This window comes from Bos taurus, chromosome 23 (assembly GCF_002263795.3).
Source record: "Bos taurus isolate L1 Dominette 01449 registration number 42190680 breed Hereford chromosome 23, ARS-UCD2.0, whole genome shotgun sequence".
Classification (NCBI taxonomy): Eukaryota; Metazoa; Chordata; class Mammalia; order Artiodactyla; family Bovidae; genus Bos; species Bos taurus.
Window position 1 is genome coordinate 45,300,192 of NC_037350.1, and position 23,357 is coordinate 45,323,548.

Below are 23,357 nucleotides of genomic sequence, written 5' to 3' on the forward strand. Positions count from 1 at the left end.
CTGGTTCCTCTGCCTTTTCTAAAACCAGCTTGAACATCTGAAGTTCACAGTTCACGTATTGCTGAAGCCTGGCTTGGAGAATTTTGAGCATTACTTTACTAACATGTGAGATGAGTGCAATTGTGTGGTAGTTTGAGCATTCTTTGGCATTGCCCTTCTTTGGGATTGGAATGAAAATTGACCTTTTCCAGTCCTGTGGCCACTGCTGAGTTTTCCAAATTTGCTGGCATATTGAGTGCAGCACCTTCACAGCATCATCTTTCAGGATTTGAAATAGCTCAACTAGAATTCCATCACCTCCACTAGCTTTGTTCATAGTGATGCTTTCTAAGGCCCACTTGACTTCACATTCCAGGATGTCTGGCTCTAGGTGAGTGATCACCATCGTGATTATCTGGGTCGTGAAGCTCTTTTTTGTACAGTTCTTCTGTGTATTCTTGCCACCTCTTCTTAATATCTTCTGCTTCTGTTAGGTCCATACCATTTCTGTCCTTTATTGAGCCCATCTTTGCATGAAATGTTCCCTTGGTATCTCTGATTTTCTTGAAGGGATCTCTAGTCTTTCCCATTCTGTTGTTTTCCTCTATTTCTTTGCATTGATCACTGAGGAAGGCTTTCTTATCTCTCCTTGCTATTCTTTGGAACTGTGCATTCAGATGCTTATATCTTTCCTTTTCTCCTTTGCTTTTTGCTTCTCTTCTTTTCACAGCTATTTGTAAGGCCTCCCCAGATGGCCATTTTACTATAACCACTTCTTAAAACTGTGCTACAAAATGTAACACTTCCCTTGTTAATCTTTTTAAGTGTAGAGTTCAGTGGCATTAAGTATATTCATGTGGTTGTGGAAAAGATCTCATCTTACAAATCTGAAACCCTGCACCCACTGAACAACTCTCCATTTCCCCCTCCCCACGGCCCCTGGTAACCACCATTCTGCTCTCTGTCTCCATCAACTTGACTTCACTTCAGACACTTCATTTTAGTGGAATCATACAGTATTCGTCTTTTTTGTGACTGCTACTGCTAAGTCACTTCAGTCGTGTCTGACTCTGTGCGACCCCATAGACGGCAGCCCACCAGGCTCCCCCGTCCCTGGGATTCTCCAGGCAAGAACATTGGAGTGGGTTGCCATTTCCTTCTCCAATGTAGGAAAGTGAAAAGTGAAAGTGAAGTCGCTCAGTCGGGTCCAACTCTTCGCGACCCCATGGACTGTAGCCTACCAGGCTCCTCCGCCCATGGGATTTTCCAGGCAAGAGTACTGGAGTGGGGGACTAGCATTTACTAATTAGCATGACATCCTTAGGGTTCATCTATGTTGTAGCATGTGCCAGAATTTCCTTTTTTATAAGGTAAATAACAGTCCACTGTATGTACAGATTACATCTACTTTATCCATTCATCGGTCGATGAACACTTGGGTGTCTTCCATCTCTTGGCTATTGTGAATAAGGCTGCCATGAACATTGGCATGCAAATCTATTCAAGTCCAACTTTCAATTCTTCCAGATATAAATCCAGAAGTGGAACTGCTGGATCCCATGGTGACTCTATTTTCAATTTGTTCAGGAACTATAGCCATTTTTTACAGTGAGAAAATCAGGCAAGCCACTGAACCCCAACGTTACAGACTGGAGGAGTCACCAGTCCTTCCCTGAGCACAGCCCGGCTTCCACCACACTCACCAGCTCCCTCTACCTCAAGTGCAAGCAAAGTTCACCCTGAATTAACTAAGCACACACAGCAACTGTAAACAGAAATAACACTCAGCAGTAAAATGTGGAGTGGTTTAGAATGCACATCTTACCTAGTATGCTGAAATTCATCACTGCTTCCTTCAAAAGTCTTACTGAGTCCCACAGATCACTCTTGAAAAAAAAAAAAGTGAAATTCATGAGCACTTAACACACACTGGATATCAACATTCTCTAAGCACTGAGGTTTAAACAGGAATCAAACATGATTACCTCAGGATTGTTTATACAAAAAGTTACGCTCTGACTCCCTAGGTTGAAATCGATCCAAAATTTCTCTAATTTTTCATCTGCAGGTTTTCTCATCTGTAAGATATAATTTCAGCATTAATATGTGAAAGAGTCAAATGAAAATTCCACTGAAAACAGAACTTCTTTCCCTAGAACAATCCTACTTTAAGATTACAGGGTCTCCTATTGTCTCTCACTTCTGCAAAACAGGAAGAGGGTTTCAACTGTAATAGCTCACCTACTTCTGAAAAAACTCTATATACTTATAAAAACTCTATACTTAGCAACAGATGTTTAAATGTGTCAGATAACTATTCACACCATTTTTTTTTCTAGTGCAAGTCACAGAGGAAATAGTTCTCTGTGAAAGCAGTAACAGTCCACATGGCATATGGATAGGAACTTCTAGCAAGGAGGTGCGGTGATCAAATAAAAATGGTGGTTGGCTGTCTAACTTGCCACGTGTTGGAAGAAGGCTAAGACCTGAAGATTTCACGTTATCCTCATTTTCACTGATTACAGACACTCCTCCGTATCCATGGGTTCATTCAAACAAATGTGGATTGATTCAGAAAGTTCCAAAAAGCAAACCTTGATTTTTGCCACATGCTGGCAATTACTTACATAACATATTAACTTCTATGCAGAGTACATCATGAGAAACGCTGGACTGGAAGAAACACAAGCTGGAATCAAGATTGCTGGGAGAAATATCAATAACCTCAGATATGCAGATGACACTACCCTTATGGCAGAAAGTGAAGAGGAACTCAAAAACCTCTTGATGAAAGTGAAAGTGGAGAGTGAAAAAGTTGGCTTAAAGCTCAACATTCAGAAAACGAAGATCATGGCATCCGGTCCCACCACTTCATGGGAAATAGATGGGGAAACAATGGAAACAGTGTCAGACTTTATTTTTCGGGGCTCCAAAATCACTGCAGATGGTGACTGCAGCCATGAAATTAAAAGATGCTTACTCCTTGGAAGGAAAGTTATGACCAACCTAGATAGCATATTCAAAAGCAGAGACATTACTTTGCCAACAAAGGTCTGTCCAGTCAAGGCTATGGTTTTTCCAGTGGTCATGTATGGATGTGAGAGTTGGACTGTGAAGAAGGCTGAGCACCGAAGAATTGATGCTTTTGAACTGTGGTGTTGGAGAAGACTCTTGAGAGTCCCTTGGACTGCAAGGAGATCCAACCAGTCCATTCTGAAGGAGATCGACCCTGGGATTTCTTTGGAAGGAATGATGCTAAAGCTGAAACTCCAGTACTTTGGCCACCTCATGCGAAGAGTTGACTCATTGGAAAAGACTCTGATGCTGGGAGGGATTGGGGGCAGGAGGAGAAGGGGACGACAGAGGATGAGATGGCTGGATGGCATCACTGACTCGATGGACGTGAGTCTCAGTGAACTCCGGGAGTTGGTGATGGACAGGGAGGCCTGGCGTGCTGCGATTCATGGGGTCACAAAGACTCGGACATGACTGAGCGACTGATCTGATCTGATCTGATCTGATTGTATTAATATTTACAACTATTTGCACAGCATTTGCACTGTGTTAGGCACTGTAAGTAATCTAGAGGTGATTTAAAGTATGTGGGAGAGTGTGTGTTCATTGTATGCAAATACTAAGCTGTTTTAGATAAGGGACTTGGGTATCCACAGATTTTGGCATCCACAAGGGGTCCTGGGCCTGGCCCCCCATAGGTACCAAGAAATGATTGTATTACAAAATAAATACATGCTCTTAAAGAAAGGAGAAATAAGGAAAGAAAGCTAGATTAAAACAGTACAGTACTTACGTGTGTGAATGTGTGTGTATGGTGCTTATAGAAAGAGTAAATATCTCCTTCTTTGTCCCCCAACTTCACAGAGGTCCTTTTTCATAGGAACCATTAACAATGCCTTTGTTTCTTCCCAGATATGTTAGACACGCTCAGCAAGCATATATAAAGTTTCTATTCCTCAGCAAGTGGGACAAACACTAGACTTACTATTCTCCCACTTGCTTCTCCAATAAACAGTATTTCTTGGCCACCATTGCATCAGGCATGTCTACTTTTTATTAATGACAGCTACAGAGTTGAGCAAAGGTGTTAACACATGTCTGTGGCGTGGAAAGCCAATGTACGGACCCCCTACTGAAGCTGATGGAAATTTAGAAGTCCTAGAAAGAAGCAAGCGAGCAGGGACTGGAGTCCTCAGACAACCAGAAGGAAAAACAGACAGACCTGAGATGCAGGAACCAAGCTACCAAAATCAGTTCGAGAGAGAAAGAGTTTATCATGTAGTCATGATCTAACAGTTCAGCTCACAGAGGCCAAGAAGGGCGCGCTAGACCCAAAACAAAGAAAGGGTTAACTAAGACATTTAAGAGACATGATCCAGGAAACCTCAGTGAAGTCCAGGTCCAGAGACCTTTGAAAATTTTACCCAAAAAAAAAAACCTGAGATGGTGCAGGTTGGAGCACTTTTACATGAAGGATCTTGTTCCTCTAGGAGCCAAAGAGGGTGAAAAGAGACTACACAATTTTGGACTATGAAGTACAAGGTAGAATGACCTAGAGAAAGGAGAGTGACCCCAGTTGCTGGGAGTGGGAGGCACTTACTGGAAGGAAAGAAGCAAGGCCCTGCCCTGTTCCCTCCAATCCAGGTGTGAACAATGAATGATGCCCATCACCAGGATAAAGTATGACAAGGTTCCTGTAACTGACCTCGTGAACAAAGTATATAAACTCAAAAATTCATTTATCAAGTAGTAACAGCAGAGCTCTTAAATAATAAGCTTCAGAGTTGAGGCCTCTAGGAAGAAAAGCAAGATTTCTTAAAAAAAAAAAAAACACACCCTTCTGTGTAGCGAGAGCAGTTTGGCCTGATGTACATCTACCTATGGATCTCACCATATAGCACCCGACTTCACAGCCCCAAAGACAGACATACCTCATGCTCACCAGCAAAAGCAGCAGTGCATGGAAATGAATAGACCCTGCAAAACATCTCAGAATTAAAAAGTAAAATAAAATATGGATGGACCCCACACACAAGCTACAGACATTCTACAAACAAGCATGGATAACTAGGTGTGCTGTTAAGTCCCTTGGTACAAAGTATGGAAGAGGCTCTCAAAGCTGCAAATGGAGATCTATTACCGTGGGCAAAATTCACATCCCACCTGGCAGGTTACAGGCCAGGTTTTCCAGTACAATATACACCTCAACCCAGCTGCCTGGCAAGAGTCCTAAGGAAAGGAGTGAATTTAGCCAATATTTTCTCAAAGACTTAACTGTCCATAATATGTCTTTCTCCAGTTATCCTCAGACCTACAGGAAATCATTCTTCATAAAATCTCTCTGGAGGATATAATGTTACAACTGCTCTAAATCACAAATAAATATGTTAGACTGAATGAAACCATTTTACACACACACTAATGAATCGCTAGGCACAATGAGTCTTCTCTTCTGAGCGTTCTACTCAATGGATAACCCAGTGATGCCCAGTAAATTCTGTATTCTGTATTCTCCCCTAAAATAAAACAGATTCTAGATTTCTTAAAAAACATTAGACATTCAGTGATTTCTCTGGTAGGACGGGATAAGAATCTGCCTGCCAATGCAGGAGACACAGGTTCGATCCCTAGCCTGGGGAAGATCCTGCACGCCTTGGAACAGCTATGCCCATGAGCCACAACTACAGAAACCCATGCACCCCACGGCCTGCGTTCTGCAGCAAGAGAAACCACCCCAAGAGAAACCCGTGCACCGCAATGAGGAGGAGCCCCCGCTTGTTGCAATTATAGAGAAAGCCCGCGTGCAGAAACAAAGACCCAGAGCAACCAAAAATCAAATAAAATTTTAAAAAGACATTCAGAAAAGAACTAGTTAATAAAGTAAAGCTCAGAGAAACGTCTTACCTTCTTTGGTCACCAAGTCTGTCATTTAGGTGATTGATAAACCGTCTACAATCCTTCAAAGTAAATAATGCAAACTTTTTGTTAAACAAACCAAGATATTCAATATATCTTTACCCTTTGCAGCATAACAGAGACCAGTGTTTGCTTCTACATTTTCAGGATCCAGTGACATCAAGACTCCATAAGGACTCATTATTAACCATGATAACTGTAACAGAACTTTGTATCAGAAAAAGGAGGCTCCAGGCTCAAGTTCTGAACCCCCAGCTGAGGAATACTTTATGTGCAATTATGTTTCCCTGGGTTAAAAGAGTGAACGAGAGGAATACCTCTTACTGATGATCTAGACTGTAATATTTGACTAACCCTTGGGCATCCATCTCCCCAGCACAAGCCAACCACAAACCCATAAAACTTATCAACTGGGGGTTTATCCTGGTGTATTTATCCACTGCCAATTTTCCTTATCAGCAGTTCTCTCTCCTGCTCCTTCCTGAAATCTCCCTCCTGCTATAGGTTCTAAGAATAAAGAATACGTCTAGAGTTCTCCTAATCAAAACCCATTAGGGAGGCAAACTTGCCAACCTCCAAATTCTAAAACTAGAGAAATACTGATCCAGGCGTTTTTCCCTCTTGTTGGCGGGGGATGTCTGTTGTGGTAAACAGTCCTCACGCTCCACGTCTACATTCAGCACTAAAGGGACACGGATGTGAGCCTTCCTCTAAAAGCAATTCCACTAAGAAATTGCTTTTCTGACGGAAAATGATTTGAGAAACAAGATAATTACTTTTGTTTTGCAAAACTGAAAGTGAAAAGTGAAAGTGAAGTCACTCAGTCGTGTCCAACTCTTTGTGACCCCATGGATTATACAGTGCATGGAATTCTCCAGGCCAGAAGACTGGAGTGGGTAGCCTATTCATTCTCCCGTGGATCTTCCTGACCCAGGAATCAAACTGGGGTCTTCTGCACTGCAAGCAGATTTTTTACCAACTGAGCTACCAGGGAAGCAGGTTACATGAAAGACACCAAAAATTATTGGCTTTTCTAGTGGCTCAGCTGGTAAAGAATCCGCCTGCAATGTGGCAGACTTGGGTTCGAACTCTGGGTTGGGAAGATCCCCTGGCAAAGAGAAAGGCTACCCACTCCAATATTCTGGCCTGGAAAATTCCATGGACTATATAGACCATGGGGTTGCAAAGAGCTGGACACGACTGAGCGGCTTTCACTTACTTCAAATTGCGGAGGTTGGAGGGCCCAGGTCATAACCACCCCACAATACTCCTCTGCCAGTAGAGCCCCCAGGCCAGCTTCAGCCTCCACCACCACCCCAGGTGCTCTCTGCAAGGCACATTCTTTTCTTCTCTGACTCTCCCTACCTGTCAAGGTTTGTTGAAAGTCACTTCCGGCTCCATGACATGGTCTCTGACTGGATCCATCAAATTCACACAGTTCTGTCTCCAGGCTGTCTCCTATAAAGATGTCCTAACTCTAAGCTGGTATTTGTTCCACACATACTCTATTTCTATTGTCCTCAACTTATTTTCACATAAGTGGGAAACAGGAAGCTTCAAAATGCCAACACAATCACACTTGAAGGAAAAAACCCTCCCCTAAGCCCAACATACACGAAGGCTCTGAGAAGTTGCTTCATGAATATTGATTAAATGGAATTTTCATGACCATAGATCTCACCGTCTCAAATTCTCGGTCGTTAATTTCTTTGAAAGCCTTAGCAATGGTGTCATCTTCAAACCACTGAGGGACAAAGTCCTCCCTGGATTTTCTGGTCGTCAATCTACACAATGCTTCACAAAGAGCCACCTGCTGGTCATAATCTAGAGATTAAAGACAAGGCAGACAGGGATGATTCTGGGCACCAAGCAAACACAGCAACAAGGTCCACAGACCAGCATTTGCTCTAAGAAGCTCCAGCTTAGACGACTAGCACGTGGCTTCTAGTTTTAAGCAGCAAGCTGTATCCTGGAGCAATTATAATCATTTAAAGTGTGAACGTGTTAGTTGCTCAGTCGTGCCTGACCCTTTAGAACCCCATGGACTGCAGCCCGCCAGGCTCCTCTGTCTATGCAATTCTCCACGCAAGAATACAAGAGTGGGTTGCCATTCCCTTCTCTGGAGGATCTTCCCGACCTAGGGTTCAAACTCAGGTCTCCTGCATTACAGGCAGATTCTTTACAATCTGAGCCACCAGGGAAGCCCCGATAATCATTTAAATTCATCTGTAAGAAATTTCAGGAGAAAAATCCAAACAATAGGTCAATAAGGAAACAATTTCTAAAAAAATTAAATGTTACTTCTGTATTCTGTATTTCAGATATATTAAAACATTCAAAACCAACTATGGTTAAGACTCATAGACATAGAGAACAAATTCGTGGTTACCAGTGGGAAGAGGGAAGGGGAGAGGGGCAAGATAGGAGTGAGGAAGTAGGAGGTACAAAGTATTGGGTATAAAATTAGCTATAAGGACATACTGCACAGCATGGGGAATACAGAAAGAATTTTACAGTAACTATAAACTGAGTATAACCTTTATAAATTCTGAATTACTATATTGTATACCTGTAACTTATATAATATTATACATCAACTAGACCTCAATTAAAGAAAAAAAAGGAGATTTCCCCCCCCAGCCTTAAGAAATATTTCTACTATAACAAAATCTCAAGATAAACTATGGTTTTTCAGAGCAGATAAACAAAACTACATATCCCAACATATTTAAATATTAAACAATTTTAAAGGTAAAAACCAAATAGCAACTGGATATGCAAACTTAAATTTGCAAAATAACAGTGTATGCTGCTTGTGAATATATGTATTAAAGTATAAACACATTCTTGAAAATGGAAAACAAGTCCAAGTCAAGGATTATCTCTACAGATAAAGAGGGGAATGGGATGGGGATTTGGACATGGGCCTTTACCTGTAACTCTGATTTACTTAAAAAAGAATTTGAAGCAAATGTGGAAAAATGATCAAATTTGACTCACTTCATTGGAGAGTAAAGGAATATTCATTAACTATTCTTTATGGTTTCAGCATGCTTAATGCTTCAATCATAAATTAAAAATAAAATTCTACTTCCTATTTTCAATTTGACCATACTTTATTCCCCATAGTTCCAAGATGCTCATTAAACCCATGTCCAGTATTTAATATTCTCATATTTAAAATTCTAAATGCTTCTTACCACCCACAGTCAAGATTGTCCTTGCAAGGTCTTTCCTGAAATATTTAGATAAATTTCATTTTACTGGGATGAACATAAATAAGTAAAACTTTACTACATTGGCATTAAAATTTTAAACCGAGATGTATATATTTTTTTAAGTATTTCAAACTCATTATCAGAATGTCCTCAATGTCAAGAACATATTTTTATGGGAAAAGTCTCAAATTTATATATTGACTTAAATATACTTTTTTAAAGAGAAACTAGAACTGCTACACATTATGAGATTCTAGTTCTTCTATAAATGAGTTTGATCCTCTCCAGACAATTCATCAAATGCTAAGATTCTGGAATTCTATAATCACCTCACCACCCTGTGAAGATATATATTCTTTATTATTATTATTACATAGCTTGACCCTGGAAGAAACGATACAGCAGGTGCTGTGGGTCTTTCCTATTGCTGTTTGGAATCAATTTTTAAAACTGATAAAGTTACAGATGTAATGGGGTTATCGCATTACTGTAACCACCAGAGATTCCCAAACTTCATGTTCATTTAAGAATTTCAATTAAATGCTGACAAGGGTGATGCAGATCTTTTTTAATGTCATAACTCCAAAGCTAAAGAATGGATTTTAGAAATCTTGTAATAGTTCAGTTTCTCATAATAAATGGATGGATTTGTCACAATTTAATAGAAGTCTTAGAATGGTCTTATCAAGAGTTCTACTTAATTTTATGTTTGCAGGTTTTACATTTGACTAGAAATGCAGAACATTCCAGATGAGAACACGCAAACGTTAAGACAGGACCATTGCATTAGTCTGAAAACTGAGCAGAGACCATCAGGTCGACTTCTCTCCAGATCTAAACACATGACTAAGGGTAATAATTAAACTAACGTATTCAAAGAAACTGAGCAGGAAAAATTCAGAGGAAACACTATCCTGCAAAGAGTTAAACAGACAAACACGGTGAGCTCCACAGTCACCAATCACCTTTTTCAGGTCTGTGCTGTGCAGAGTTGCTCAGTCGTGTCTGACTCTTTGTGACCCCATGGACTGTGGCCCACCAGGCTCCTCTGTCCATGGGCATTCTCCAGGCAAGAATACTGGAGTAGGTTGCCATGCCCTCCTCCAGGGGATCTTCCCAACTCAGGGATCGAATCCATGTCTCCTGCATTGCAGGTGGATCCTTTACCATCTGAGCCACCAGGGAAGCCCACACTGTGATAAACTGGATCCCCTCCTCTTGCAGGCATGGCTGCGTGTCACTTGAACAATGGAGGGCCATAATGATGTCTCCGATGCTGACTGGTGCTCAGCACACAGTCACAGGTTCAGGCTGATATCTCTAAACAAGGTACTAGTGTTGCTTCCCATGGTCAACACGACCACCTTACCTCCAAATTTCAATGTCCCAGGAACCATGTAACTGTGAGTGTGTCACCAAAACCCCCAAAATCCATCCCGTGGAAAGTGCATTGCTGTACTGGGACAGCTAACAGCTGGTAACCTGTGAGTATCTGCTGTCTACCAGGTGATATGCTAATCGCTTTCAATGGATTGCCTGATTCGGCCTGCACTCTATCAATCAGGTATTAATCTTGGTTCCACTTTACAGGTGAGCAGACTGAGGTGTAGTGAGTTAAGACTGTGGTCTTAACCAGTGAACAACCAGTGTAAGTGGAGAAACCAGGATTGTATCTCCCATGAGTTGCTAATTCAGTTCACATTCACAGTGAAAAATAATCTAAAGCCTGAGAAAGTATTTCACCTCACAAATGTGATAGAACCAAAAAAAAAAAAAAAAAACCACCACCGCAAACACCTAAACAGAACAAAGACTGCCTGTGTGTTAGTTGCCTAGTTGTGTCTGGCTCTTTGTGACCCCATGGACTGTAGCCCATCAGACTCCTCTGTCCATGGGATTCTCCAGACAAGAATCCTGGAGTGGGTTGCCATGCCCTTCTCCAGGGGATCTTCCTGACCCAGGGATCCATCCCAGGTCTCCTGCATTGCAGGCAGATTCTTTACCATCTGAGCTACCAGGGAAGCACAACAGATTGGGGTAGTACAGTTCAGAGATTTTGCCCCTACATCACCACCAGATCAGGTCAAGGTCACGTACATAAGACGACAGGGGCCTTCCAACAACAGGAGCCGTTTTCTCTCTTCCCGAGGTACAGCTTGCAGAATGCCGTTCAAGGTCCTCAGTGCCTGTTGGGAGTTGGGAAAGGTTTTCAGAGGAAGAAACAAAAGACAGGACTAGGCACAAACTTCTCCACGGGGCCCAGGGCAACTGCTGTCAGCAACTCACCTCCCGTTGGATCAAAGGATTTACAGCTTCTTCTGTCACTAGAAATCCCAAGGTAAATATGAAGGAATTCAACATCTGAATTTTCCCTGAAAGCAGAATTTTCAAAGAATCACACTGATGCTAAAAAAAAAAAAGAATAAGGAAATGATTGTACACAGCAGGAGTGGCAAAGGGTGAAAAGCCATGGGCAGCAAATGTTTCCGAAACTATCTAGGCTGGATAAGGGACACATGCTAGCCTACTGCAAGTTCTAGAAAGCCCCAGGCCACAGTAGATCTGCAGGGCTTTTGTTGTTGTTCAGTCGCTAAGTCGCGTCAGACTCTCTGCGACCCCATGAACTGCAGCACGCCAGGCTTCCTTGTCCTGTGTGACCTGGACGCCCATGGAGAGAAACAGCAGCAGGGCCTGCAGAGTCTGACTGTGATCATTGCATCTCAGGCAAAGCTGCTTTGGTATCCAGAGTGAGCAACGTGCAAGGGCGGCTCCTGAACACAGTTTCCCACTGTTTCCATGCATTTCTCACATTTGTGTATTTTATGAAAGTCTTAGGCGGCTTCCCTGGTGGCTCAGACAGTAAAGAATCTGCCTGCAATAGGGAAGACCCAGGTTCGATACCTGGATCAGGAAGATACCCTGGAGATGGGAATGGCAACCCACTCCAGGATTCTTGCCTGGAGAATCCCATGGACAGAGGAGCCTGGCAGACTATGATCCATGGGGTCGAAAAGAGTCGGACAGAACTGAGCGACTAAGCACAGCACAGCACATTCACTGCAGAATGTAGTGTGAATTTAGTAGTAGCTTTTCAAAAGGATGAAAAAGATGGAAAATAGGGAGAGGACATAAAATGTCCCCAATATCTATCCATCTTTGTTTTCTTTATTTTGAAGTGGAGGATAATTGCTTTACAGTGTTGTGTTGGTTTCTGGCATACAACATCGTGAATTAGCCGTAAGTATACATGGCACAAACTAGCACAAATTAGCCCCTCCCTCTTTACCTCCCCCACCCAAACCCACCATCTTTGAATGCATGGTTTCATAATTCAAAATGTGGAATTACCTTTAACGTGAGCTAAGCTGAACAATATCACCCTAACATCCAAATAATCTACCTTTTGTGCTCTTGAAAGACAGAGAGAGGCACAGAATTGATTTTAAGTTAAATCATTAGGTAATTTTGCTGGTTTGGATGATAAAAGTGGCTCTCCATCCCCGACCAGAACTGAATGATCAAATGGTGGTAAAAATGAAGTCGCTCAGTCGTGTCTGACTCTTTGCGACCCCATGGACTGTAGCCTACCAGGCTCCTCTGTCCATGGGATTTTCCAAGCAATAGTACTGGAGTGGATTGCCATTTCCTTCTCCAGCAGATCTTCCCAACCCAGGGATCGAATCTGGGTCTGCCACATTGTAGACAGACACTTTACCGTCTGAGCCACCAGGGAAGTAAATGGTGGTAGAAGCAGCGAAATAAAGATGCACCAGAGGTGAACGAGGCACACTTTATGGCAAAATTCGCTGCAGCACCACCATCTGACTGCCATAAAACGGTCAGTTAATCCAAATATAATAGTTAAACCCACAGCACTTTTACATATCATTTAGATAAATATTCTTCTCTATTCAAGAATATTCTAGTAATGAGAGGTCAAAGGCCAATTAGTAGTAAATAATACACTTACCTTGACTACTACTTCTGGAAATAATCTAATGAAAAGAAAAACTTCTATTATTTTTTAAAAGCATTATCAACTGTAACATTAATGTATTAAGGCTGATAATTCTCTAACAGGCAGAAGTTGACTTTAATTACCATAGAAAAAAATTATAGAGAAATCCTATTTGACCTTCAATCCACTTTATTAAAATCAGCCTATTACCTCCAATCAGGTGAACAACATATTTGAAAATAAATCACCTTATTTTTCTATAACATTGGTTACACGTACTGTTTGTTACTATTTCATATAACATTTCTAATAATAAAATACGAGTCTTTTAGTAAAATCCACTTCTTGGAAAAACACAAGCTTTATAAACAACCTGAAGATTCCTGCAAATTACCAATGGTATCTGCTCAGTAAAGCACCCGTCCTTATCCTTACCAAGGCTGTGTCAAAAAAGTCTTCCGTCAAGTTCTTCAGAGATGTGTCTGAGGCTAGGTCTGCCATGGTCAGAAATCCCACTGTTCTTTCAAACCAGGAAACCATGTACACAATAAAAGAAATACTTATACAACCTCTAGGACTAAATCACTACTCCCCATTCATTAAAATTTCACAACTCTATCATTTTAAAGACCTCTTTCCATTCCCTGTCATTTCGATTAGGTCTAGTCCTGAAGTCTTCATCTAGACCACTCCAGAATGGACTCAGACCACTACAGAGCTGCAGTAAGTTCTCAGATACCAGCAAGAACTGGAGACTTTGCCAGGATTATCCACACCAGAAAGCCTTATAAAGGGGCTAGTGAGTGGCCAAGAGAACGCAGGAGAAATTCCTCATTCCTGTAACCTCGGAGATTACAGAAAACAAGCCATCCAATATCAAAGGACAGCAGATTCCAGAGAGCTCTCCAGAAGTGGGCCAGTGCAGGACACAGGCCCGACCACCTTCCTTCCTTTTTTCTGCCAGAAGCTTCCAGCTAATTGGAGATCCCCACCCCTCACCACTGCCTCCCACCCCATAGGAACATCTATCTAAGTTCATATTACATCGCTAGAATTGGTGTGCTTTAATTAACTCATATAAACCTCCCTGCTCTGTGTGTGTGCTCAGATGCTCAGTTGTCTCCAACTCTTTGCAACCCCACAGACTGAGCACACCAGGCTCCTCTGTCCATGGAATTCTCCAGGCAAGAATACTAGAGTGGGTTGCCATTTCCTTCCCCAGGAGATCTTCCCAACCCAGGGATCAAACCCATGTCTCCTGCATGGGCAGGCAGATTCTTTACCTCTGAGCCACCTGGGAAGCCCATAAACCTCTCTAGAATATATTTATTCAATAAAGCGAAGGCCATCTTTGGATGTTTTTTGCAGAGACTAGACACTCTTATAAAAAAAAAAAAAAGAAAGAAAGAAAATCCTGGCATGCACAATCAGAAATCAGTTGAACAAGAAGTTGGTGACATGAGTTTGTGATGAGAAACTCTTATAGGAGTGGGGCCTTGGAAACTCTCCACTTTACAGTCAAGAACCCGAGGTACCATCCGAAGGCCACAGATGAACCCATCAGCTCCCAATCTTGGCTGCACATTAGGAAATCCTGAGGAGCTTTAAAATGCCCTCATGAGTGAGACCACTGCAGACCCAGTAAATCAGAATCTCTGGCAATGGGACCCTCACATGATGTCTCAAAGCTCTCTAGGCAATTCTAAGGTACAGTGAGGTTTGGAAGCTCTATTAAGTTCCAGGTGATTTTCTTTTATCTCAAATCAGACAAATATTTGCATTTGATTGAATCATCCACCTCCTAAAGCAAACTTTTCTCCAACAGTCCATGGAAGAAATGTCCCAGAGGTCAGTGGGGTAGGGGATAAATTGAGACTGATCTATACATGGCACTATTAATATATATATAACAGATAAATAATAACTTGTTGTATAGTACAGGGAACTCTACTCAACACTCTAGTGGCCTACATGGGGAAAGAAATCCTAACAAGTGGATATACGTATAACTGATCCACTTGGCTATATACCTGAAACTAACACGACACTGTAAATCAGCTACTCTCTAATAAAAAATTTTTTTAAGTGTTCCTCTACAAGCAGAACTCACTGCTAAGGCACTTTTCTCTCCCTCCCTATACTCATGCTCAAAATTCTATGCTTTTAAATACATTTCTGTCACTATCCCCCCAAATCCTGTCCCCCTCCCCAGCTCATCAAAATCCACTGAGTATAGATTTAGAAAGCTGGGCAAAATGCCACGTTATTTGATCAAAACCTGGACTAGGAATTCACTATGAAGGCATCTCCGTGCCAAGATTAAGCATAATAACTGTTACACCAGCTGCCCCTACAGCTGTGTCATTACCAGAAATCAGACAGATAATTATTGACGGGTGCAATAGCTCTTACTCATGACACATATAGCAAAGGAGAAGTCACTCAGTCCTCCTGAATCTTCAAGTACAGGGCCAAACTTGCTTCTCTCTGTAGGAAATTCTTCTATGGTGAACCACCTTCCAGCACACTTTATGTTGAGCCTGTGAGCCCAGTGGGCTTTAGAAGTATAAAATCTGGTACCCCCCTCCACTCTGATAATATCAACCTACACAAATTAACACTACATGCTTTACAGGGTGTTAACTTATGGCTGTGGCATTTACATCACCAGCTAGAAGTCTAACAGAATGTGGAAATTCCTATTTGGTTTCAAAACTCCAGTGGAGACTTGATCTGACACTTTTCAACCCTTGGGAAGGCATTCTGAAGTCTAAATACAGATTTCAGTTCAGAGCAGATCCCAATTCATCCCCCCAAATAAGCTTCAGCTTCCAAGGTACCTTGGGACACCCTGCTCCATTCCTTTGGAGTTTGGCTCTTTGTCCCTGCTTCATATTACCTGCATAAGTAAGTATATCAGGGAGCTGTTGCTTAGTCGCTCAGTCATGTCCAACTCTTTTAGACCCCATGGACTATAGGCCTCCAGGCTCCTCTGTCCATGGGATTGCCCAGGCAAGAATACTGGAGTAGGTTGCCAGTTCCTTCTCCAGGGGATCAGAGAGTTGGGTGGGGCTAAAATCAATATGAAATACACGTGTTAATATTTTTCTCTTTATGATATATATACACACACACACACACAAACACACTACCATGTGTAAATAGATGGCTAGTGGGAAGCTGCTGTATGGCACAGGGAGCTCAGCTCAGTGCTCTGTGATGACCTAGACAAGTGGGATGAGGGGTGAGGTGGGAGGGAGGTCTGGGAGGGAGGGGATATATGTACATATATAGCTGATCAGTCCTGAATGTTCACTGGAAGGACTGATGTTGAAGCTGAAACTCTAATACTTTGGCCACCTGATGGGAAGAACTGACTCACTGGAAAAGACCCTGATGCTGGAAAGGATTGAAGGCAGGAGGAGAAGGGGACGACAGAGGATGAGATGGTTGGATGGCATCACCGACTCAATGGACATGAGTTTGAGTAAACTCCAGGAGTTGGTGATGGACAGGGAGGCCTGGCGTGCTGTAGTCCATGGGGTTGCAAAGTCGGACACGACTGAGCAACTGAACTGATAGCTGATTTACTTTGCTATACAGCAGAAACTAACAACACTATAAACAATTATACCCCATTAAAAAAATGAAATACACGACTTGCATTAAGTACAGCCCTTAGATTTCCACTCCCTCCTGCAGGCCTCCCTCTACACACCAGCCGCTAACACTTTTATAGTCCCCGAGAGAAGTTAGGAAAACCTGGAGTTAACTCTCTCCCCGCCATGGAGGGGCAGCCCCATGATTATATGCATTTTAAAGTGAAAAAGGACAGACACATCTCCTTGGCCTAACCCGATCTTGATAAACTTGAGATGCAAGTACCTGCAGAGGGTAAGTAGAGATTTTATTGCCAGCTCTGTCACCCTTCTGTCCCCTACCTACCCTCATGTCCTCATCAACAATCAAGCTCAGGGCTGCAAATCTTATCATGAAAAAAAAACAAAACAAAACCAAAAAACGTGCAACAAGAGACTGGGAAAACTCTGCTTTGCTTCCAGATGCCATTATCAAAGGCACACACGATGTTACCTTCTGATTAAAAAATAGAACTGTGTAATTTGGGTGACCTAGAATAAGCAACAGAGAAAGCAATGGCACCCCACTCCAGTACTTTTGCCTGGAAAATCCCATGGATGGAGAAGCCTGGTAGGCTGCAGTCTGTGAGGTTGCTAAGAGTCAGACACGACTGAGCAACTTCACTTTCACTTTTCACTTTCATGCATTGGAGAAGGAAATGGCAACCCACTCCAGTGTTCTTGCCTGGAGAATCCCAGGGACGGGGGACCCTGGTGGGAAGCCATCTATGGGGTTGATAGAGTCGGACACGACTGAGCAACTTCACTTTCACTTTTCACTTTCATGCATTGGAAAAGGAAATGGCAACCCACTCCAGTATTCTTGCCTGGAGAATCCCAGGGATGGGGGAGCCTGGTGGGAGGCCATCTATGGGGTCGCACAGAGTTGGACACAACTGAAGCAACTTAGCAGCAGCAGTAGCCGCAGAATAAGCAAAAGATACTTTTGCCATGTGTTTTTTCAGATTTAACTAGGCTTTTAGGAAGTTGAAAAAGTGGCCTGTGGCAAAGGATAAACTGATCATTTATCTAGGTCCAATCTTGTTACTGGAAAAGACCCTGATGCTGGAAAGACTGAAGATAGGAGAAGGGGATTGACAGAAGATGATGGTTGGGTGGCATCACTGACTTGATGGATATGAATCTGAGCAAACTCTGGGAGATGGTGAAGGACAGGGAAGCGTGGAGTGCTGCAGTCCATGGGGTTGCAAAGAGTTGGATGTGACTGAGTAAATGAACAACAACAACAATCTTGTTAATAAAGTATATTGAAATAGTTATAAAGCTTTTGGGGGAGGGGTGTAATAGTCCACTCTCTTCATTCTATATTTAAGCTAAATTCACTGAAATAATAAAATCATACTATTACTGCATTGACTTGTCAAGGGGAGGAGAGGTTGTGTCTTATTCCTGTGCACTCCCCAAGTGTCCTGTCCATCCCACATATCAGGAAACACGTGGAACTTCAGTTTTGATTGGGTATAGGCAACAAGCCCTGGCAGCAATTCCTTTTCAAATCTGACTTCAAAGGAATATAAAATACCAAACTGGGTAACTGAATCCTCTCTTGTTCTTTAAATTATCCAAATCCACACAAAATTAAAAGATGACACTTATCTTTGGGATCAGACCCTGCTTAATCAGTAAAGGCTCATCTTCTTTGAGGCCATCAATGAAGAATCGCTGGATACATTTCAGCAACAGAGAAACACGCTGGAATTCATTTTTATCCAGTTCCTTGGGATGAGACCAGGCCAAGTTAAAAACCTTACACAGTTACACATTGGTACTCTGATTACAAAACAAACAAAACTCACTTGCCTTATTTATTGATCTGTCGAGAAGGCGTAATAAAAGATTGTTATATCTTTGAGGAACATGGCGCTGTTCCTGAAAATATTCTTTGATTTTCTGAAATCCTTCATCATGGAATGCATTAGTAATAAGCGATTGAAGCTGGAAAGTTGACAGTTTGAAAATTACTCTTTTTCCCGAAGAATAATTATTTCATAGTGATATTTCTAACAAGTGTTATCAATAACAATTCAGTGCAGAAAAATTCAGTGCCGGAAAAGAGGGTAAGAATAGAGAGTTATATCTTGAACAGTAACCATGCAGGCAATGATTTTGGGGGCTTAAGACAGTAGTTTGCAAAACCACCACCAGCACAGCACGGATGTCACTGGGGCACGTGTTAGGAGTCAGAAACTCTGGGAGCAGGGCCCTTCAGGTGATTCTCAGTATGCAAAAGTCTGAGAACCACTGACTTACGGAAAACCACACCTGAATTACAGATATCTGTGGGCAGAGACTTTATCCCCAGTGATGTTAGAAACTCTAAAACACTACAAAATGCATGCCTATTATCACTCATTAAGTTATATACATGATATTAACAGGAGAAAACGAATTCAACAAATAGTTACAGTTAAGGGAACTAATACACACAAATTGCTATGATGAATGAAATTGAACTTTTCTGCCTGAAAGTTAGTCAGTCAAGACCTATCTCTATATGTGTGTCTCTGTATGTGTGCTTGAATAAGATATATTCTTAAATATCTGTACTATAAAAGATATGATTTCTTCTTTAATCAAGAAAAACCCAGTCCAATCCTATAGGCTAACTTACAGTATTTTAATGAATCATTTTACTATATCTAGCCTGAAATTCCATCTATTCCTAGTATTGATTTAAATGAGGAGAGAGCATTTGAAATTAAACATTTAAACAGAATTTAAGTTATCATATATTAATAGTAAGTTTTTTTGAACCAAGGGGGTTTAGGCGTTCTGCAGATATTCTAATTTACTCCTCGCCACTGATCTAGGTGTTAGACTCTCTATCTGGGGATAATAATACAAGGCTGGGAAAGGTTAAGAACGTGTATGAGATCACCCAGCTGGGACTCACATTCAGATTCTCTGACTCAACAGTCAGGCTTCTTCCTACTTGCAGCTTCTCTATACTCAGAACAAATCCAAACCCTTTGCCTTGGTCTGTAGGGCTCTGCATGATTTGATCTGTCAGCATATCCTGTCTCACTTCCCTTCTGAGTCCCAGAATAAGTCAAGCTCTTCCTGGCCTCAGGGCCTTTGCACTGGCTATGCCATGCCTGGACTGCTTCTCCCCACCACGTACCATTCTGGCTCCTTGTCACCCCTCAGTTCTCAGCTTTAGTATCACCTTTTCAGGGAGGTCTTCTGGACCTTATCTAAAGTTGCATGCATGTGCGTGCGTGCGTGCGTGCGTGCTCAGTGGTGTCCAACTCTTTTCGACCCCATGGACTATAGCCCACCAGGCTCCTCTGTCCATAGAATTCTCCAGACAAGAATACTGGAGTGGGTTGCCATTTTCTACTCCAGAGGATCTTCCTGACCCAGAGATTGAACCCAAGTCTCTTGCGTCTCCTGCATTGGCAGGTGGATTCTTTACCACTGCACCACCTAGGAAGCCCCTATAAAGTCAGTCAAGTGCAATTATTCTCCATCACAACATCTGTTTCATTTTCTTCCTACTGTCTTACTTTTGTCCTTATTCTGTCTCTTTGGCTCTCTGCCAGGCTGAAAGTTCTAGGAGAGCCAGTATTGTGACTATTTTGTTCAATACTGTCTACCTCCACCTAGAATAGTACAACGGAATGGCCTAGATTAGGATATTAGTAGGGTAATCAAAGAGATGGTGATAAGTTGATGCAGATTAGAAAAGTAGAAAAGGACTTCTCAGGCTTGAAGAACTGGAGGAAGGAAACAGAACAAGACAGCACACACGCAGAACACAAACTCGATCTTTACAGAGAAAGCATCCCGGGGCAGTCCACTCTCGTCCTTTTCCTGAACGGGCTGCAAAGGACCTTCATTCTCCTGTGTACAAAACACATTAAAAAAATTTTTTTATTTCAAAGAAATGCACTAAGTTTTAAAAAGAAATAAGGTTTATATTATTTTCCTGAACAAGCTTTCTTCATTCACACCACTGACTATAGGTCTAAGAAAACTATGACTTAGAAGAAAGCCCAAAAGCTTTATCCAACGCTCTTTAACACTTATGACAAATACAAACTACCGCAAGAAACAAAGTAAATATCATTGTAATAAATGACCACATAAAATAAATTTAAACTCTATAGCAGCAACTATAATAAAAAGAAAGGAAGGAAGAAAGAAAAGGCTTTGAATTAATGAACCATTTTCAGAATGACAGCTTGTAAAATAAGGTTTTCTAAAGCGAGTTTCAAGCCCAGTCATGAGCTTAAGCTTTATATTTCTGACTTGCATGAATTTTAAATGTGACTCTAGGACTTACTCTTGCCTGGAAAATCCCATGGATGGAGGAGCCTGGTGGGCTGCAGTCCATGGGGTCCCTAGGAGTCGGACAAGACTCAGCGACTTCACTTTCACTTTTCAGTTTCATGCATTGGAGAAGGAAATGGCAACCCACTCCAGTGTTCTTGCCTGGAGAATCCCAAGGGACGGGGGAGCCTGGTAGGCTGCCGTCTATGGGGTCGCACACTGAAGCGACTTAGCAGTAGCTAGGACTTAAAACTGAAACTTCAAGGATCAAAACAGCAACAAGAAAACTTACTAAACATTGGGTTGTTGCACATTTTCTTCAAGAAGTGATTCCTGGATTACCAACCTAGTTTTCACAAACACGCTAAACAACGGCATCTCACCTGCTCCCGACAATTAAAGAATAACTTAAAAAAATTTTTTAATCTCTCTCCCAAAGAGGTTGTTTAAAAAAAAAAATCTAGCTTGGGTTAACAGTCCTTTGTGTACTGGACAAACTCCTTAAATGTCAACATATTTTACAATAATATTATTTATAAATGGGGGGGGGGGTGAATTCAAAGACTCAAATCCAGGCTTGTTTTTTCCACCAACAGTGTATTCAAGAAGAGGAATGAGGGAAAGTACCAACCCACCTTGCCCTCTCCAAACCCTGGGCGGCGGGGCTAACAGAAGCCCCAGAATCTTGGGGCCTGGGTAGGTTTGCGTCCTTGCACTTTCCACGAAACAGGAAAAACGGGCTGGGAAAACATCCCGAGCATCTCAAAAAGAACAACATCGTTGCCTTCGGACATTAATTCTCCAATTCCCCCTTCCCCAAACGCTTTACTGGCGAGGGACCAGAAGTTTCTATTCTACCTTACGGTCTCCCTGAAAGCGACCGATAAGCTCCCAGCAACCCTAAGAACGGTGAAGCGCCACAGCGGCCCTGCGAAGGGCCGGGGGCACGCCAGGCTTCCCAGGGCGCAGTGGTAAAGAATCCGCCTGCCAATGCGGGAGACACCGGTTCGATCCTTGTGTCAGGAAGATCCCCCAGAGAAGGAACTGGCAACCCACTCCAGTATTCTTGCCTGGAGAATCCCATAGACAGAGGAGCCTGGCGGGGCTACAGAAGCAGAGTCGGTCACGACTGAGCAACCGGAGCATTCTGGGCGAGCACGCCAGGCTCGGAGCCCAGAGCCCGACGGACGTGAGCCCTCGCGTCCCCCTGGAACGGTGGAGAGAGGGCCGGGGTTCTACGGTGCTCGGGTCCCCCCGAGGCCACTCACCTCCCCCATCCCGAGGCTCAGGCAGGACGCCACGTACCCGAGCCAGGGCGCACGCCGGGAGCCGGACGCGCCGCGCTCGGCCTCCTGGGTTCCGCCGGCGAGGGCTGGGGTAAGCCACGGCTCCCGGACGCCAAGCTCCGCCCCAAACTCTAATTAATCATCCCGCCCCTGAAAACCGAGCAGAGTCCCGTGATTGAGAAGCGTGTTGAGAAACGCTGGCATGTTAACTAGGAATCAAGGTAAGGCCACCTGGGCGCACGCAAGCGCACCTTAAGAAAAAGCGATTTCTCCAGGGATGAAAACATGTCAATTAACAGACTTTAAAAGGGAAGTTCTAAGCTGATAGGCGCACCCTGTGCTGAAGCCGCAGTTTTCTCTCCACCTTTAAACAGATAGCAGAGCTGGTTTCGATCCACTGATATTAACAGACTGAAGCCGAACTTTCCCCATAGGAACCAGATTAGTACCCGAAACTGTGACTTTAAAAAGAAAGCGTTTTAAAATATACACACCTCGCTGTGCTCAGTCAAAATAAAATAAACATTTTCATCCAGTCTGCTTGTTTTCTGCCCACTTACTTTAGCCCCACAGGAATGTGTACCAGGTTTAGGCTGATCGTTTGTCTGATATGGGAACACGGTGACAAAAATAAGTTGAACTGGAATTTTCTTTAAAAAAAAAAAAAAGAAAAAAAAAAGCAGACAAAAGGACCTCTCAGATCCAAACATTCCTTGTAAAAAATTAACTTGTATGATAATTGGGTGCGGTGGGTACTTGGTGTCATGACCTTTACAGAAGATATTTGTTTGCATCAAAGGTAAACTTAATATAACCAGAATCTCTGCAAGTCAGCCCTGAACTCTACCTTGTATCTCCAGTCCATTCAATAAAGTACTTGCTTCAAAGCTCATCATATCCATTCCTGGTAAATATGATGTAATTTACTTATTTAAATATAAACCAAACTTTTAGATTCCTTTGCTTTTAAATTAATAAACTACGATTTCAAAATCAGCTGTGAATATAGTGTTCTGAATCAATGTAAGTATTAATGCAGAAAAATTTTAAGGTT

At 42.4% G+C, this 23,357-nt stretch overlaps 1 protein-coding gene across 1 annotated transcript in view; it reads right to left on the reverse strand.

Annotated features, from left to right (window-relative positions):
• Positions 1 to 23,357, reverse strand: part of SYCP2L (synaptonemal complex protein 2 like) — a 65,668-nt gene that overhangs the window by 40,755 nt on the left and 1,556 nt on the right. The window contains exons 2-16 of the mRNA XM_059880483.1: positions 22,286 to 22,434; positions 22,156 to 22,224; positions 21,653 to 21,732; positions 18,546 to 18,708; positions 18,342 to 18,461; positions 13,522 to 13,626; positions 13,099 to 13,123; positions 11,415 to 11,500; positions 11,226 to 11,314; positions 9,111 to 9,145; positions 7,592 to 7,734; positions 5,899 to 5,951; positions 4,926 to 4,971; positions 1,965 to 2,057; positions 1,805 to 1,865 (exon numbers count right to left, since the gene is read on the reverse strand). Of these exons, the coding sequence (XP_059736466.1) occupies positions 1,805 to 1,865; positions 1,965 to 2,057; positions 4,926 to 4,971; positions 5,899 to 5,951; positions 7,592 to 7,734; positions 9,111 to 9,145; positions 11,226 to 11,314; positions 11,415 to 11,500; positions 13,099 to 13,123; positions 13,522 to 13,626; positions 18,342 to 18,461; positions 18,546 to 18,708; positions 21,653 to 21,732; positions 22,156 to 22,224; positions 22,286 to 22,434 (1,317 nt within the window). The remainder of the gene's footprint in view (positions 1 to 1,804; positions 1,866 to 1,964; positions 2,058 to 4,925; positions 4,972 to 5,898; positions 5,952 to 7,591; positions 7,735 to 9,110; positions 9,146 to 11,225; positions 11,315 to 11,414; positions 11,501 to 13,098; positions 13,124 to 13,521; positions 13,627 to 18,341; positions 18,462 to 18,545; positions 18,709 to 21,652; positions 21,733 to 22,155; positions 22,225 to 22,285; positions 22,435 to 23,357) is intronic.